Here is an 18,250-nt window from a genome sequence, read left to right on the forward strand (position 1 = left end):
TAGAATTCAAACTAACTGTTTATTTAATTGTGATGGTGAAAATAAAATGTATGAGATGTAATTTCAATTTTAGACATGATGATAATCTAAACCACTTAATTTGAGTGATGTGGATTTAAAAACTGCATTGTGGAAACTAATGCTAAATCAGCATTCGGCTCAACTTTGCCTCAGTTTAGTGGCTTTTTATGTAACAATGTGCATAGTTTCTTCAAATGCTGCAATCAGTTCAGCGATTAAGGACAGTTAATAACACTATGTTGAATACAGATGTGGTTGTTAGTAGCAACAGTTTCGGGGCATAAAAGATTCTCCGGGGTTCACAAATTCAGCGTTTGTGCACACCACAAGGAGCAGGTAACTATGAACACTGAACAAATGACTCACACAGTACGGAATTCATCAGATGGCCAGTATTTCTGATCTTGAGTTTCTTTCTCTCGCCTGGATGTGAGTTGTCATCACTTTAATATTGCCCTTTGATACCTGCGCTTGTTCGTGCTTGTGTTATGGAAGAAGGGGAGGGAAGGCTAGTGCATGGCCCCGTCCCAAGTTGAATCAAAGTATATTTTCCTCATTATTTTATCGCACATTTTAATGAGTCGTTTATAGAGTTCGATTGAGATGATGGCAGAAATGAGAGGGAGCATTCAGGGAGCATAAGGAGAAAGTGGATGAGGGCAGGAATGTGCAAAAAAAAAGGTTGGAAAGACGGATGAAGGGTGCCTTTCATTAGGCTAATGTTTCTATGCTCTTTCTTCACTGTTCCTCACGTCTCAACTCCTCCCAGCGAGGACGCGAGAGAGAGATGAGAGGGAAAAAAATGCAGACGCAGGAGCAAAAGCTTCCGATGAATGATATCTTCCCTCTGTAATGTCATTCTTGAATGATGTCAGTTAGTTGTGACATACTGCTCCCATTTATCCTTATGCGTGACACTTTAAAACTACTAGAGCTACTAGAATAAACTGTGTTAAGTGCATGTAGACAAGGGTCATGTGTGGATGCGTTATATTTATCCATCACAGTGCATAGGATACACCTTTGTTTGCTTGGTTTTACCTACTCCAGAAGCCCCGTCTCTCCTCACTCCTCCATGCGTGATTAAGGGATTGGAAGATCCTTCATGATAGCGGAGGGGATGAGATTTCCGGGTCACGGCAGCAGATCGGACATGAGGCAGCATAAGTTAGCATAATGAAAAGCACTGAGGGAGATCAGGAATGAGGGGAAAGCTGGAGGCAGGAGTAAGGATACTTTGGGGGGAGAGGACTTAGTGTGACCGAAATGATCCACAGTCAGCAGATAAAAGCAAAAGTGTGAAACAGAGATGGGTATTTGTCAGGTATTTTAAAGTGAAGTGAGACAGTGGACCAGAAAAGAGCCTCTGATCTGACAAGGTTTGGAGAGCCTGTGCTGCCTGTGATGAGTTTGGGGAGGATTTTTGTTATGAGGAAATACAAGGCAAATTCTGTCTGTTTTTCATACAAAATACAAAATAAATTCTTTTATGTAGTAATTTTTATTCAGGCATTTAATGCAATGATAAATGCTCAGTACATCACATTCAAAGGCAAATTCTAATAAGACAGAGGACTGTGATGAGTTGTAGTGAGTAATACTGTAGCTCCGCTAGTAACATAAAAAATAATGGTGATTGGCAACAAAGATGAAAAAAAAAGAGAATAGGATATAACTAGATATATCTTGACTAGATATGCAGCAAGATATATTAAGATATAAAGTAGCTCTTATTATATCTTGTCTCTCGTCTTCTTCTCATTTAGTGTATTTTATTGATATGACTTATGCTCTTTTTAAAAAATTAATATTAGTTGCATCACTATCTTTAAATAGTACAAAAATAAAATGTGAGACGAATATATAAAAAAATATGTTGCAATTATTTTATGTTGTAAAAAAGCAACAATATTTTTAGGTTCTGATGTAGTGATGTGTTTCTGGTGACTTGGCGTTTTCATTGCTAATTAAACAGTTCATAAGGTTGCTGGGAGACTTTCCTCAGCTTCAATTTGGGATTTTCTGGGAAACATTTTTAAGACAAAAATAATAATTCCAGCAGAATTATTATACACGTGTTATTGTCATCTGCCATTTTTCTTCTTCTTCTCTGGCTAGCTAGTCTCACACCGACAGACTGGTCATACTTTAAAACGACCCTCTCGATTCTGCACTACGTGTTTCTATTCAGATTTTCAACATTTCATACTATTTCTGAAATGTTCCAATATTTCCTTTGATAAAGTCCCATTTATTTTGAATGAACAGCTAGCCTTCTCTTTTACCTGTGGCTTACTGGCAGAGTAACCCCCTCTCCTTTGTATGTTTAAGGTCATAAGAAAAGAAAACTGTAAACACTTTCCAGTGTACAAAAGAATTCCATACTGCATTAGGTACAGAGTAGCTGCTGTCTCAGATACATCACACTTATGTGTACATGTGTTTATGAGCCCTACAGCTTTGTTAGCCAACCTCTTTACCTTCCTCGTTTTACTCTCACCAGAGGCAATCTACAGACCAAGTCTGCCAGTAGCAAGAATCCCACTGTGGTTTTTTTCAGAAATTGCATACTCTAGATGTGTTTTTCTTTTAAATTATCACTGTCTGTATGAGGTTGGCTGCGTAGGTCTCACATTAACGTCATCATTTTATTATGAGCCATTGCGGCTAGCCACTACCTTAGTGATAACAGACGGCTAATGTGACTGTTGGGTAATTGCTAATGGTCGAACAGCTAACGTTAACATGCGCACCGAGCAGGTTAACATTCATGACAACTGCTGAACACTTCAGTGTTGTTCAAACAGAAGCTTTACTGCCCTTTTGATACGTGTGTCAACTGGAGAAGATAAAGACAGCCATTGGTGATTTCAGTACTGTTGCAATTTAATATCAAATCCAGTATTAATTTTAGTATGACCCTACTCTTCACCAATATTATTTGTCTTAGTCCTGATTACCGTGTTGATTTCTCAGTAAGTTTTAACTGTTGATTAATTCTATAAACAACCACTTTAATTGCTTTCGTTATGATTTTTTTATGTTTGTGATGGTGGTCTTGCTGAACTAACTCATGCCATCCAAAGCTTTCACACATCTTGGCCAGCCACCCACACTTACGGACTGTCAACCTCTTTCTTTCACTACCTCATAGCTTTGAATCAGCACTAAACCCTGCAAGCATCGCTCATACTTTCTCAAGAGTCATATCATTTTACCTTTTTGCCTAGTAGATAAAGCATATTCATCCCTCCATAATCTTGACAAACACCTTCCTTTTCATTTAGAGAGCAGAAAAGTTCATAACAATTTAATTTCAGTTACTTAGCTGTTTCCTGTCATATCTGTCTCTCTAAGTAGCATGCTCCATTAGAAACCCATAAAACTGACATCAGTAGTATATTAAAACTTCACTTGAAATGCCTTATTTTGAAGCAGCTTTTGGCATAAAATGTTATGAAAGGATTGCAAATTATAGCATTATACAATAATGCATTGTGTGGCACTAAAAGACTGCAACAGTGTTCATCATATTGTCTTTTACTGTGCCTTGCCAGTCTAAAAGGAGATGGGAAGAAAAAGAAACAACAGCCTTCAAAGTCCTTTAGAGAATACTACACTTTAGTCATTTTGCTGTTTCTTTGAGTCATAATTGGTGTTAAAAGCTGTTCATAATACACATTTGGCATAGATGGTATTTATTAAATTGATTCTGAACAAATCGAGGGGTGCTGAAGAGGATTTACATTCAATTTTACCTTCTAGGTTTTTTTTTTTTTGCATAATTGCATCGGGAATATAATTATTCAAATATCTTCATATTCATTCTCGAGGCAAATTTCAAATTAGTTTATTAAGTATCCGCAGATTCTGTTTTTTATTCAAATATAGTTGGTTAATGTAATATGGTTATAATGCCTGGACTTGGGGAGCTGGTTGCTAATATTTCTGTACCTTTTTTCTTTTTTTTGTAAACGCTTATTGGCATAATGGGACCGATGTGATTTTGATGTCAGTCCTTTCCTCCAACCTTCGGCAAGCCTTTGGAAAACGTTATTCCAGGATTCCCGAAGACATCAAATTATTTATTTCTTTAATACAGTTTGAAGTATGCATTTATCCCGGTCTTTCCAAAAATTTGACTTACTATAGCTATGAACATTGAACTATTTCACCACATGTGGATTGTCCTGTAAAACAGCTGGCAGGGTTGTCGTAGTAACGCTTATAGTTTAGTAGTTAGGTGTAGTAATGGTTAAGAGCCAATTGTAGTTGACATACTGTATCTATTTATAATTACATATACATGAAATCTATATGTTTACAGCTGCAACAGACTGTGGAAAAATATGAGGAACTGTTGGTGCTATAAGTTATTTATTATTTAAAGCCTATCAAATGAGAGGATCCAAGATTCATCCCCATCCAGTTTCCTGATATGAGCTGTCATGCTGCTCTCCATCTCCCAAAGTACTTTGATTCCTGATAAAGTGCGGAAGTGGCCGTGCTCAGGCCATTTTAAAATACTGTAGTGCTGGCAGGCACCTGTCTCTTGTCTGTAATAGAGCTGAGCAGAAAGGACATTTTTCACTTTACATACAGTGACGACGTGTTCATTCCTCAGATGGCTGCTGTGAAAATGACATTCGCGCGTTAACAAAAGCCCACTTCTCCTCAGTTTGGTTTCTCAGGCAGCAGCTCATTTTCTCCTAAGTCCTTATACCAACTAATAACATCCCTAGCCTACACGCTTCCTTGAATGGCCTGCCTCGCATATTCGGCAGCCTTTCATTACAATGTGAATTGAGAACGAGGCATGTTGAGATCTGGGGTAGTTAGTGTGGGCGGCTACAGATTAAGCACCGGCTCCCCGCAATCAAACCCCAGGTCCATTAGTTCCATTAATCTTCCGAACATTTATACGGTGCCTTGAATTGGGGTCTCGATGCAGGTGAAGCAGTGGGGGGAAAAGGCCTGTCCTGGCTGCTTATGATTAATGCATAAATACGTGAGCTTTATCACAAGTCCAGCACTCTCGGAACCAGAGAATGTCAGCATAATTAAAGGCGAGTGGCAGACGTAGGAAAAGCGAGGCAGTGTCTATCTGCAGATTGCAGACTGAGCAGGGGCACACGGGCAGCTTGGTGAAGGTTCCAGCAGCAGCCGTCTATTCATTCCTTAATCACCTCCACTACTCATTAGGGTCTGCTTTTGTTCCAGCCGTCGCCTTTCCCTGCACTGTGCCGGCTGATAAAATATGGCAGGCTCAGAAGAAAGAAGAGCTTGGGGAACCCCATTAAACAGTGACAGAGAAAGGACAGAAATCAGGAGGAAAAAAAGGTGATGTTGGAGTGGTGAAGTCAGCCAAGTAAGAAAGAAGAGAGGGCTCAAGGTAGAGAGGGAGTGACAGGAATGTGTGTGACAGAGAGAGGGAACAGTCCAACCATAGAGATTAGCATTTCCACTTGGTCTCCCCTGTAGGACTGATAGAATATAGAACATTTAATATCATAACCTCACAGAGTTCACCATATTGGAATGTGACTCCCTGACTTGGCCTCTACAGTAATCTCCATAAAACTATGAACTTGAACGCTTTGTAAATGTAGAGTGTCGCTGTGTTCTATTACAGTGACTGGCTATAAACGATTCGGTCACTAAATGTAATAAGGTCTTCCGCTATATGAAGTCTCTTTCTTATTATTATGATGCCAGGTTAATGTGTTTCATTGAGAGTGAGGCCATCCTGGGTGGACTTGATGGAGCCTTTTGGCTAGAAAAAAAGAGGATGTGAAATGGATCCAACATTTCTTTTGGCAGCTTTGAACCATAAAATCAATTAATTTGTTAAAATGGCAAAATCAATGTGTTGGTTGATTACAGCAGGATAGATAGATACATGCTGTAGTGATGGACATACAGTACTGCAAAAGGCTAGAGGCTCCCATCGTTTCTTTTTATCTTGCTAATATGTAATAGGTGCAGCAGTTTATTGAATATACATAGAAATATACTTGGAAACACAGTATATAAGGCAAAAACTGAGTTTTTATTGGAATTGTGTTTGGGATCCTTGCCATGTCGAAAAACTAAGTTCTTGCTTTTTAAAATTTGCATTTATTGTTACATAAGAGCTGTTGATAACTGATTTTTATTGCCTTTTCTCCCTGTTATCCTTCCTTGAAAATGGCTTCTTGACAGCCAACCTTCACTGAGATCATTTTTGATGAGGCTTTGGTGAACAATAGTCTTTGCTAGATTTTTTCCTATTGCTTAAGGACATGACTTTCAGATACTGTTCATCTGCTGTTGATAGTTTTTTAGTCGTTTTTGGAAATCTTATCTGTTAAGTGGCTTTCATTGAATGATTCATAAGTGTTAAGTGGCTTAACAAATAAAAAAAGGATTCCCTTGAAAACAATCGGGTTCAAAGACTGGAGTGACCAATATTCAAAGAAAAACCTCTGAAAAGACTCCAGAAAGCTTAAAGAACTATTGCTCAAGCCCATTTCAAATATTTACAAGAAGCGCTGGCACCTTGAGAAAGTAAAAAATAAAAACCGACTGCTGGCCTAAGACTTTTGCAGTGCTGTATGTGCTCATATATAAAAACATGGTATACTTCTAGCCATGTTCAGACTATATCATCTATTCATGGTAGCAGCAGCAATAATAACAACAAAATAAAACACTGAAGCCCTCTATGAATATTTTTCTCAGCTTCACAGATTATGTTTTTGGTGTGAAATACTTGGCTCCCTGCTGGCAAGCATCCGAGGTCTTTTAAAAATGCACAATGTCTGTAGTTTGAAGTAAGTCTTCCTACAGCCTCGGTGATGTAAAGGGAGCTTGGCTGTCTGTATTTTGAGGGAGCAGTTTATTTTGGGAGATGCAACCTGTTTCATCCCTGCTGAGAAGGGGAACAACAGGGGGTTCTTGTTGTCTGAGTTGTCCATGCAAGTTTTACTGCAGATGTATGAAGGTAAATCAGGCACCTATGGGTATCAGCAGTCAGGTGGCATTACTGAAGAGGCAGGTGGGTGGGTTTTTTGTGTTTGTTTTGTAGCATTTTTTATGGTTAAGGAGAAACATTGTAAAAATTAGTAAGTATATGCTTCAAACATTACAGTTTAGGATAATTAGAATGATTTTAAATAACTAATGAACAGAAATATGGCACTAACAATTCCCCAGATTCAAAATCCTAACATCTGAGAAGACAAATCAGCAAATATTTAGCGTGTTTGTCAGAACAGTCGGTTGATAAATCTGCAAATAATTTCTGCACTGGTTTAGATATTCAGTGGCTGTGTTAGCTGCTATTTAAGAGTATGATTAAACTCATTCATTTTTGGTTGTCAGCATTTTCCCTTTCATACAAAGATTTTTCCAGTCTTTTAATTACATTATCAACTGTAGGTGATTAAATCCCCGTATGTTTCCATTCAGTTTTCATAACAGGAAACATTATTCTTATTCTTTTAAAGCAGCCTGTCACAGTGAAATCACAGTGAAAGACCCGGCCTCTTTGGATGCTCTTTTTATACCCTGTCACGTCATTGACCTGCTTCCAGTTAACCTAATTAATTGTCTCAGTCTTTTGTTGCCTATGACCTAACTCTTTTCAAACGTCTTGTAGGAAAGATTAAATATAATAAACCCAATAAAATATCTAGTTTCTAGTTAAAATTTTTAAATGTTTATTAATTAGCTAATTTAATTTTACATAATTTTACATAATAGCAGGTAGTGTGTGCTTGGCATGCAACGGCCTTTTAAGACATGCTTCCTGAAAGCAAATGTGTTTACATGTTCAGAAAAACCACCATCCTAGTCTTCCTGTAGCTACACCCCACTACACTGATCTCACTACGGGAGCTGTCTTTTTTTCTATTTTTCAGAGTTGAAGAATTGATGTTTCTTTTTTTCTGTGACATTATGGTTTTTGGAGTATGATGCATGTCTTTCAAATGAGCATATCTTTGCCTTTTTTCCTTGCTTTTCTGCTATTCCCGTGTAATTGCATGGGAAGAATTGTTTTAATAAGGAAAAATGGCCATACAACTGAATAAAATCTCTGTAACACAGACTGTGTGTGTCAGAAAGTGAGAAATTTCCCACAAGTGATTAACATGCCTGCGAGGACCTGTATTACACGTAGGTGACGTTCTGTGCGTGTCGGATTGCTTTCGGCACAAGCGGATCGGCAAAGTGATTCTGATAATTACGTACATATTTACTAAGCTGCATGAAGTATAACAGTTGTTTTAGTGTCTCTGCCAAATCAATATTTATTTCATCAAAGAACAATTACCTTTTTCCTCACTTGTGTGCTCAATATTAAGTTGAACTGCTTGTTATTCATAAAGCAAACCGAGGACGTTTGATGGGAAAATGGAACCAAGTCAAAGAGTGTCATAAATTCTCATCAGTTGTACAAAACAAACAACAAAAAAACCAAAAACATATTTGCTGCAGCGCAGTTTATTGCTTTCTCGTGAACGTTTTATTTTGAGAGATATTGCAACCCCTTTGCAGCTATTATGTTTGTGTATAAACCTCTCTGCAAACACAAACGCTGCTTCTTACTTAATAAGACAGAGCTGATGAGTCAGTGTTGTGAATGTCAAATTATTATCCCCAAACCTCCTTCTTTCTTTGTAGCTTAAAAATGAGGCTAGAGCTGGATTCTGATGTGATGTACTGAAATTCATTTTGGGGGGAATTTAAATGAAATGGGTAAAAAAAACAACAACAACAACAAAACTTTGCATACTATCCTTATTTATTTCTGAACTTCCTCAGTATTGTGAGTATTTGGATATTTTGTCCTCTGTCTGCAGAAATTCAGGAACCTAAACTTCACACCAAAATATGTTATTCTCTCCCACAGAAAACACAGCTTTCTGCATGAAATGCTTCGGTTATTTATCCATGGGCCATATTCGCACGGTGGCCACCTAATGGCTAGTCTGGCAAGCCTCACAGGTCGCTTTTCTTTTCTTGCAGTTTCTTCTAACTCGAAAGGGGGCTTACAGACAGGTGGCAACTAGCAGTAACGTGGCAACCATTCATTCATTCACTTATATGCATAACAGGCAAAACAATCATTAGTCATGCATTGAGACAAAGAATTTGATTATCCGTTTTTCATATCCATAATGTTACTAAAACACATCATTGATTCACAGCTCTTTAGTTGAGTCTACAAAAAAAAGGCCAAATTAAACACAGTTTGACAGGCATTAAATATTATAAGACTTTTTTCACCAACAAGGTGAAATTAGAGGAAAACGTGACATATGTCAACATGGTGTGCAGTGTGTCCTTAAGAAAACTGAGGAAACTGGACAGTGAAGGTGAAAATAAGTATTTTTATGTCATGTTATGTCTGTAGGACATGAATGGTAAGTCTTTTTCCCTTAAGGAATGAAAGAGCATGCCTAAAGAAGTTCAGGCTGTGTTGTCATAACAAATATTGACTGTCAAGCTCGTTAGGATTACGCAGACTTTGTTTTTGCCTTTATATGTTATATATTTTCCTACCTATGCTTCAATAAAGTCTGAAAGACTGACCTTTGGTTGGGAAACCTAAAAAAATCCAAAGGTGCAGGAGGTAAAGACGGTTCAAAATCGAGCAATAATGGCATGCAATGACATGCACTCTGATGGTGTATAATGTATGCATCACATTAAGTGTGCAGCTTTCTTCATTTTTATGCCCGATTGGAAAAAAAAAAAAACCCCTATATGCTTTAACAGTGTGTGGTGTATATGTGCACTTTGAGAGAAATAAGGAAAAAAATACTTTTTTTCAGATAATATTCCGGTTGGACCATGAGGAAATGGGGAAAAAGCAACAGGAAGCTGGAAACAGAGAGATGAAATGATGTTCTTATCTCAAATCCTTAATAGATCACACCAAACATGATTTAAAAGATGCACAGGGAAAGGTTTACAGAAAGCTTCACTCTCTTTCAAGGTGCAGTGCAGCAAATGCAGCGATGCAGAGCAACAAAAAAGATGATATTTTTCATTGTTTCTTCAGCACTCCAATATTATCAGCCTTTTGATATAGTGTACGTTTGACTTCGGTGAGCTGAGCTGAAGATTTAACGATCAATATGAAGCACTTGGACCACACTAGACCCACATATTCAGCGATTTCAAAAGCGCATTGATTCAAAGGGCATGAACAGTGACCGAAAAAACACATCTACCTCCCTGATAAATCAATTTGACTAAAAAAATGACATTTTATATTTTCAGAGCTGCAGACTGACTGATCTCTCCCCCTACTGTTAAATGTGTTTTTTATCTTAAACCTGTAAATTTGAAAAGCATTTCTTATAAAATCCTTAGAGCAGAAATCTCTCTATACCTTTGACTTAAGTGTGCACTAACTGAACCAGTGTTAATAATAATAATAATAATAATAATAAAAATACATTTTATTTGAAAGCGCCTTTCAAAATACTCAAGGTCACTGTACACAGTAGAATAAAAGCAACATAAAAGCAAGCAGTTTACAGAATCATAAAAGCATAAGACATAAACAAATAAAATAGCAGAGTGGAGAGGTTATGTGGGATAAGCTATTTTGTACAAGTGGGTTTTGAGTTTGGACTTAAAGAGTGAGAAGGAAGAGATATTTCTTAGATTAGGAGGTAGGGAATTCCAGAGTCGTGGAGCAGAGCAGGTGAAAGCCCTGCTCCCCATGGTTGCAAGACGGGGGAAGGGACGGAGAGTGAAAGGGAAGAAGAAGATCTGAGACAATGAGATGGGGCGGTGATCTTAACCAGATCAGAGAGATATGGAGGAGAGAGATGATGAATAGCCTTAATAAATGTGTACAAGAGTATTTTGAAATTGATGCGATATTTATATTGGAGCCAATGAAGCTGCTGCAAGGCAGGAGTGATGTGGTGGACAGAAGGGGTCCTGGTGATGATACGAGCAGCAGAGTTCTGGACGCGTTGGAGCATGTGGGTGGATTTTTGAGTAAGACCAAAAAGAAGTGAATTACAATAATCAATCCGGGAAATAACAAGGCTATGGACAAGAATGGCAGTGGCATGTGGGGTGAGAAAAGGACGGAGACGATTAATGTTGCGCAATTGAAAATATGCAGACCGAGTAACATTATTAATGTGTGAATTGAAAGGTAAAGTACTGTCGAGGATGACACCCAAACTTTTCACAGAGGAAGAAATGAAGACCGGTGAGTTATCGATAGTAATAGAGAAACTGTTGGTTCTGGATAATGTTGATTTAGTGCCGACCAAGAGGAGCTCGGATTTATTACTATTGAGTTTGAGAAAATTAGAAGAGAACCATGAATTTTGTTCAGCTAAACAGAGGGTGAAGAGCAGAATCAGGTTTAGTGGACAGATAAAGCTGCGTGTCATCGGCATAACACTGAAAATGGATATTGTATTTACGGAAAATATGTCCAAGCGGTAGAAGGTAGATAATGAAAAGAAGGGGCCCTAGGACAGATCCCTGGGGCACGCCAGTGGTCAGAGGGAAGGGCTGAGAAGTAAAGGATTTGAGTTGAATGACCTGAGTGCGATCAGACAGGTATGATTTAAACCAGGCTAGTGGAGTATGGGAGAGACCGATAGAGGCTAGCCTACTGAGAAGTATAGAGTGAGAAATAGTGTCGAAAGCAGCACTCAGATCGAGGAGAATAAGAATGGAAAGTGAACCGGAGTCAGCTGCCATAAGAAGATCATTGGTTATTTTTATAAGTACTGTTTCCGTGCTATGGGAGGGGCGAAAACCAGACTGGAACTGTTCATACAGATTATTATTATTAGTTAATTGTGAGTGGAATTCTTTTCTCAAGAATTTTTGAAAGGAATGGTAGATTGGAAATAGGCCAAAAATTCTCAAAATTATTGGGATCTAGACCAGTTTTTTTCAATATTGGGGTGATGGCGGGAATTTTGAGGGAAGAAGGAACAGTTCCAGTGGTAAGTGAAGAGCAGATGATGGCAGATATGAGGGGAAGCAAAGAAGGTAAACATGCCTTAACCAAAACTGTAGGAATGGTGTCTAGCTGACAAGTAGAAGGTTTTGACTTGCAGATGAAATCTGAAATATCAGTAACCGAGGGGAGCTGGAAAGCAGAAAAACAGTGTGATGGGAGATGAATTACACAGGAAGAGCTAAATGGAACATTGGAAACCAGTTCTTGGTGTATTTTGTGAATATACTCAATGAAAAATATCATTAAAGAATCACAAAAGGAGGATGAGTAAAGATGAGCAGGTAAAGAATCTGGTGACCTGAAAGAAGAGTTGAACAGTGAAAACAGTATCTTGGTTGAGTCATCTTTTGAACAGATAATGGTGGAGTAGTAAGCAGATTTTGTTTGATTAATACACTCCTTATAATACATAATACGATTATTAAACATTTCCTTGTGGATATTCAGACCAGTTTTTTTTTATAAAGGTGTTCAAGTCTGTTCAATCATTAGCAGTATTTTGATCATTTCATAATCTTATAAAAAAAATCTAATGTAATCTGAAATGACCAAAATACCCTTTGGATAACACTTGAAACTTGAGAGAGAGATGAAGAGATCCAGAGATGAGGAGTAAATGAGTTCAAGGTATTTGTGGAAATTGTTATTTTAGCTCGACATGATGGTATTCACAGTAAAAAAAAAAAAAAAAAAAAAAAAATATATATATATATATATATATATATATATATATATATATATATATATATTTTTTTTTTTTTTTTTTTTTTTTAATTATTATTTTTTTTTAAATTGTCAAGTCATACCTGAGCTCAGTCTGCATCATATTTCTATGCTTTTTTCCCTCCATACCGGCTTAACCTTACTATCGTCATCAAACAGCTGTCATGGTTTACTTCTTCCTTGGCATTTATTCCACCATACTCTTAGCCTTTGCCTGGGTTTTAAATGTCGGTGAGGGCCTGTCAAAGGTACTATGCAGGGAAGATAAAACATTTTCACGAGGCTACTGGGCAGCAACGGCTTGAACTTGGCAGATAAGTGTGAGCTTTGAATTTATACATTATTCAAAAAACTGACATCTGTGTTCCCAGTGCCAAAGGCTGCACCTCGGGCGAGTTTGAAAAATTATACGTTTGCAAGGTGGCAAAGAGTTATGCGCAGTTAAAAACAGCCCTCATGTTTTACCAATCACCTTAGGTGGGGGACAGGGAGCCAGGCTGTTATTTGTAGCCTTATAAAACCCATTTTAAAAAGTGAGATGACTAATCTTGCCGTAATGACAGCACCACCCCTGGAACTTCAGCTCCCAGACACATCTGTGCTCAATTACTGCAAATAATTCAACCAGCAAACAGCATCTTAATAGGTGGGTGGTGGAGTGATGGCAGAAGGAACGGGTAGAGGCCAGGGAGGAGCAGAGATTGAAGAGTGAAGTGGAAAAGATGTAGTTTGCAGAAATGGGAATTTTATTGTATGTGTGAGCAGAGGAGAATCTCAAATATTTCAACTTTTTTTTGCTAAGAGAACTTTATTATTCGTCTTGAAGTAGCAATTGTCATTCTTGGAGTGTTGGGTGTCTAAAACTCTTCATGCATGCACGAGTGTGATGGACTGAGAGGACAGCAGAAGTTGACTGTACACGTCTAAGTGACAAAGTCATTTTAGCAAACACTTTTATGTGAGTTAACCTGGAGCAATGCATTCAATATGCATTCACTGCATGCCACTGGTGGGAACCAAAAACTATATTAGAAACCACTGAACCTCACATGAAATCAAATGCACTCGGGTTATAAAAATGCTAATATTTATGTGTGTGCATCAGTCTCTCAGTTTCCTTACAGTGTAAGGAGTGAGGAGTAAAAGTTGATTATGTGTGTACTGGGAAGGATTTTGTGGACTTGTTGGTGTTGTGTGCGGCATTAATCCTTCTGGTTCCTACACACATTGCAACCTGTAATGCCTGTCGGTCTGTTTATGTTAATAAGTTTGCACTTCAGTCACATCTTGATTGACTGAGGTGACTTTCAGCTTTAATTCAAACCATTTTCAAACATAGTCCCACATTTCAGAGACTTTCACACTGACATGATTTTAATTTTTAAGATTGTTTTTATTACTTGGATGAAAATCCTTAGTAGACAATGACTTGCAGACAGTGAAATTTAGAACCCATGAACGTCACCGACCGCTGCAGCTGACTTCAGCCTTGTAGTCAAAGCTGAAATGCTTGCTCTGTTGGGTGGAGATCGGGTCATCTTGGCCTTTGAAAAATATCCAGCTTAGTTGCATTGAGAAATGTTTGCAGTTTGCTTTGGGTTGTTATCCACTTGCAGTGCAAAGTGCTGTCAGTGTGACCAGTGTTGCAGATTTAGCTTAACCTGAGCAGAGAGTATAGCCCATTTCACAACTTCTCCAGCTACTTCTATCAGCAGTCACATCATCAATAAACACTCATGACCTGGGTCCACTGGCAGCCATACCTGCCGTAACATTGTCTCTATCATGCTTGACAGATAATGGGGAATGCTTTGGATTATGATTTCTTTCTTTACGTTGCCATACTTTTCTTTTTCTCCCATTGCCTTGGTAAGTTTCTCTTGCTTCATCTATCCAAAGAATTCTTTTGATTGTAGATTTTGATAACAATATGCCTACCTCTTTTGTTTTGGTTTTATTAGCCAAAGGAATAATTATTTGTCCCACTTTACTCGTCATCTGTGGTCTTTTAGGTCTATTGGTCCATGAATTTATAGATCCAGAATATAGATTTGGCTGCTGTCCCTCTGATAGCTTAATGATAGCCTCACTCAGTTGCACTGACACCTTATGACCTCATATTGAAAGCTGCAGTGAACAGTTACCAAATGCAAGTTTGGCACTTGGAACCAACCTCAGATATTTTATCTGCACAATTTACCAAGGAATAACGGGGGAACAGGGCTCATCTGTCAGTTAATTGTCGAATTAATTTTGAGCTTCTAAAACTGGAAGACTAAAAATGACTGTAATTCCTAAACAGTTAAAGCAGTACTTCTGTGAAACCCTTTGATTTATAGCTGAAAATCTGCACTTGAATCGCAGCTTTATTGATTTAAAGTCTACCTTGGTGGTGTGCGGACTCAAGATTACCAAAACTTTGTTGTATCCAAATACTTATAGTGCAAACTGCATATCATACAAATGAATTGTTCTTTGTATTCATTGATCCTTTTACATGTTATTCATCAAGTTAAAACCGGTGGTTGCTTGTTCTTCTCCTAGATCCCTCTCCCCACCAGAGGCAGAAGCCCCCGGCTACCGAACTCTGTTACAAGACTGAAATCAGCAGTCTCATGGACTTCAATTCTCCAGATGCCTCTCTGGACAAAGGTAAGACTCTAATCAGGTGAAATATGTTTCATTTCCTGCGCTTGCTTTGCTGTTAAAGCTTTGGTGGATGTGAAAGTTCATATAGATTCGCCCAAATACACATATGCAAATATAGTGTATGTACACACACATGCAGCTGGAAATGCATTAAATCCATAAACATGTCAGGTTCAGGGTCTTTAAGATGTGCACGCGAGGATTTGTAATGCAGTAAGCGCATCACTTACTCCCCCGTCTCAGCAGTGTCGGCTTGCATTTGTCAGAAATGAGAGTGTGTATTACTTAAACTACTAAGAACTGATTCCACCATGTTGTTTCAAGTGTACTATATTATTTAAGCTCTATGTGTTATAAAAAGAGATGCTTTTTTAATCACTTAAACGAGGTCAGAAGTTCATAGTAATTATAATATTATGCACTTAGAAGCAATTTAGAAAATGATTGTTTTACTTTTTATTAAACGGTTACCCAACTTCAGCTCATGCTTCACCGTCACCACAGTCTGCCCTGTGTGTTTAGTCACTTGTGTCACCGAGAGCCATCTGGAAAAGCAGCCTATTAACTTTAAAGACTGTATTTATTCCCATGATGCTTATCTGACTGGGTGGTCAGACGGGTCTCACATTAGCGCCAGCCGCTCTCCAGACAAACACTTTTAGTAGTTTGTCTGGAGTCCGTCTCCATGTTCCAGCACTTTCATCACTAAAGCTTGGAGTCTTTTATAGAAGATCAAAGATGTTAAGTACGGCGTCAGTCCAGAAGTGTGTCCTGACTAGTGTGTCTTGTAAAGTTGCCAGTTCCAGTATGGATCTTTATTGTCATCCAGGCAGCCGCCCAGGGCCTTTATTCATTAGAGCATCCTGCTTAGGGCTTTATTTGAATGCCAGGTCTCTTGTCTCTTCCTAATAGTGTGTGCCAGTGTGGCGATGGTACTGAGTGCACTCACAAATGGTCACACAACAATCATTTTTTGCAGTTTCTTGTGCCTGATTACAACTGTAAGGTACTTTTACTTTTGTATTTCTGTCATTCTTCACTGCATTCACCGACAGCTTAATAAATTATTAACACTTCAATACTGTAAACATAAAATACATGATAACATATAAACTCTGCTTTTGAGACTCAAGCGAGCAGATATACTGACAGATTCGGTCATATTTTTAAACCTTTTATATGTGCGTCACTCCTACAGAGCATAAAGCAGCTGGTCCTTTAGTTCTATAGACATTTCCTGGGTGCTGTAAATGTGCAGACTCAGGAAAAAGCACGTAGGCACACCAAACCCCTGCAGTGGCCAAGGCCACGTATATCACCACAAGTTTCATCAGAATGAGAACGGGGATCTAAGAGGCTGTGCTATGAGAGAGAGAGACAGGGAAGGAGAGGGAGAGACCAATGTAAGCAGTGAGTGCTGGATCATAATGAAGACAGGTGCTGCTTCGGCACATTAAGTGGCACTGATGTCACCAGCCGGGCAAGGCTTGGTATGTGCGCCACATTAGATAGGAAGGTCAATGCGAAGGAGTCAAACAGGGCTTCCAGGGAAAACTGGCTTAGGAGGGAAGGACAGACAGGGAAGGGGGAAGTGGAGGATAAAAGAGGAGAAGGAGAAAGACTAGGTGAGGGATTACATAAGGAAACGTTATTGCAGGCATATTCTGATTAACACGAGAAAATCAACCGGTGAAGCGGGCGGAGACAGAAAAGAACAAACGATTAATAAAGCACGGGAGAATGTGAAGCTGTGCGTGTGGGGGGGGTGACTGTGCAGAGCGGTCTCTGCTGAGCACTTCCATTTTTCTCATGTGCTGACACTTTCCAAAACACCTGCCCCAATCGAAGCCCTCTTACAGCCAGTGGGAGAGTGGCAGCTAAATTGCCTTCAGCAACAATATCCAGGCCTCTCCATTGTAATTTACACACATCAGAAATAGCTACTCAGAAATGCTTAGACACAATTGTCCAAGAGTAGCTAGGCTTGCCATTTTAATGTGACTCATTTGCATAAGTGCAGTAACTGGACAGAGCAATATTATTATGTTACATGCTGTATGCCATGATCACAAGGTCGTGGCCAGTTTTTACATAATCCGGCTAGTATGACCAAAGAAAGGAAGGGAAATGGTAATTTAGACTTATTACTCTGGACATAATGATTATATCCCTGTAATGGAGTTTTGAGCCGTCGATCCACAGAAATGTGATCTTATGAATCCTAAGAAAATTGTGCCGCAGTTTGCACAGACAACGATCTTATCTGTGTGCTTGTGTGTCCTCTGGCCTTCCTGTTAAAAGCTACAGAGAGGTTAAAGCTGACGGAGGGAGCAGAGCAGCAGTGAGACTGTCTTCGGTCTTTGTCGCTTTCTAACGGCTTCATTAAAGGAGGCTTCTGAAAAGTAGAACTCAAAGGTCATGAAGTCTAAAAGCTGGATTTCAAAGGGTCTAGATCATACTTGTCTGCTGTGAAGGGCTTTATTTAAGCAGTCTTCAAAGGAAATACTGTTACAGGGAAAAAAATCCCCCAAATATGCATATCAGTACATGTGGGTGTATGCCTACGTGTGTGCGCCAATGTGTGTGCATGGCTGGCTTGCTTTAACAAACAGTTTAAGAAGAAAATTCAGTAAAACACAAGCTTATATTAGACCATTTACCAATAAAAATCCTGTTTTGTTCTTCTTTCTACATCCCACAGAATCCAGTCAGAGGCAGGCTGTATTTGTCTAACCTGTTGTCATATTTAAATGACTGAAATGTCATCACAAAACAACATAAATTTAGTTGTAAAGCTGTGATGTTTAGTTGTTGCTAGTTCAGTTCAGTTCAGACTGAACCCTAGTACCAGAAATCCAGGTTAGC

The 18,250-nt window shown here is 38.7% G+C and overlaps 1 protein-coding gene across 2 annotated transcripts in view; it reads left to right on the top strand.

Moving 5' to 3' along the window:
• LOC101474313 (kazrin) overlaps window positions 1-18,250 on the top strand; it is a 184,127-nt gene that overhangs the window by 118,999 nt on the left and 46,878 nt on the right. For both annotated transcript variants that reach the window (XM_023152305.2, XM_012919914.2), the window contains exon 5: window positions 15,281-15,388. In XM_023152305.2, coding sequence (XP_023008073.2) covers window positions 15,281-15,388 — 108 coding nt within the window. The remainder of the gene's footprint in view (window positions 1-15,280; window positions 15,389-18,250) is intronic.

Source organism: Maylandia zebra, linkage group LG20 (assembly GCF_041146795.1).
Source record: "Maylandia zebra isolate NMK-2024a linkage group LG20, Mzebra_GT3a, whole genome shotgun sequence".
Classification (NCBI taxonomy): domain Eukaryota; kingdom Metazoa; phylum Chordata; class Actinopteri; order Cichliformes; family Cichlidae; genus Maylandia; species Maylandia zebra.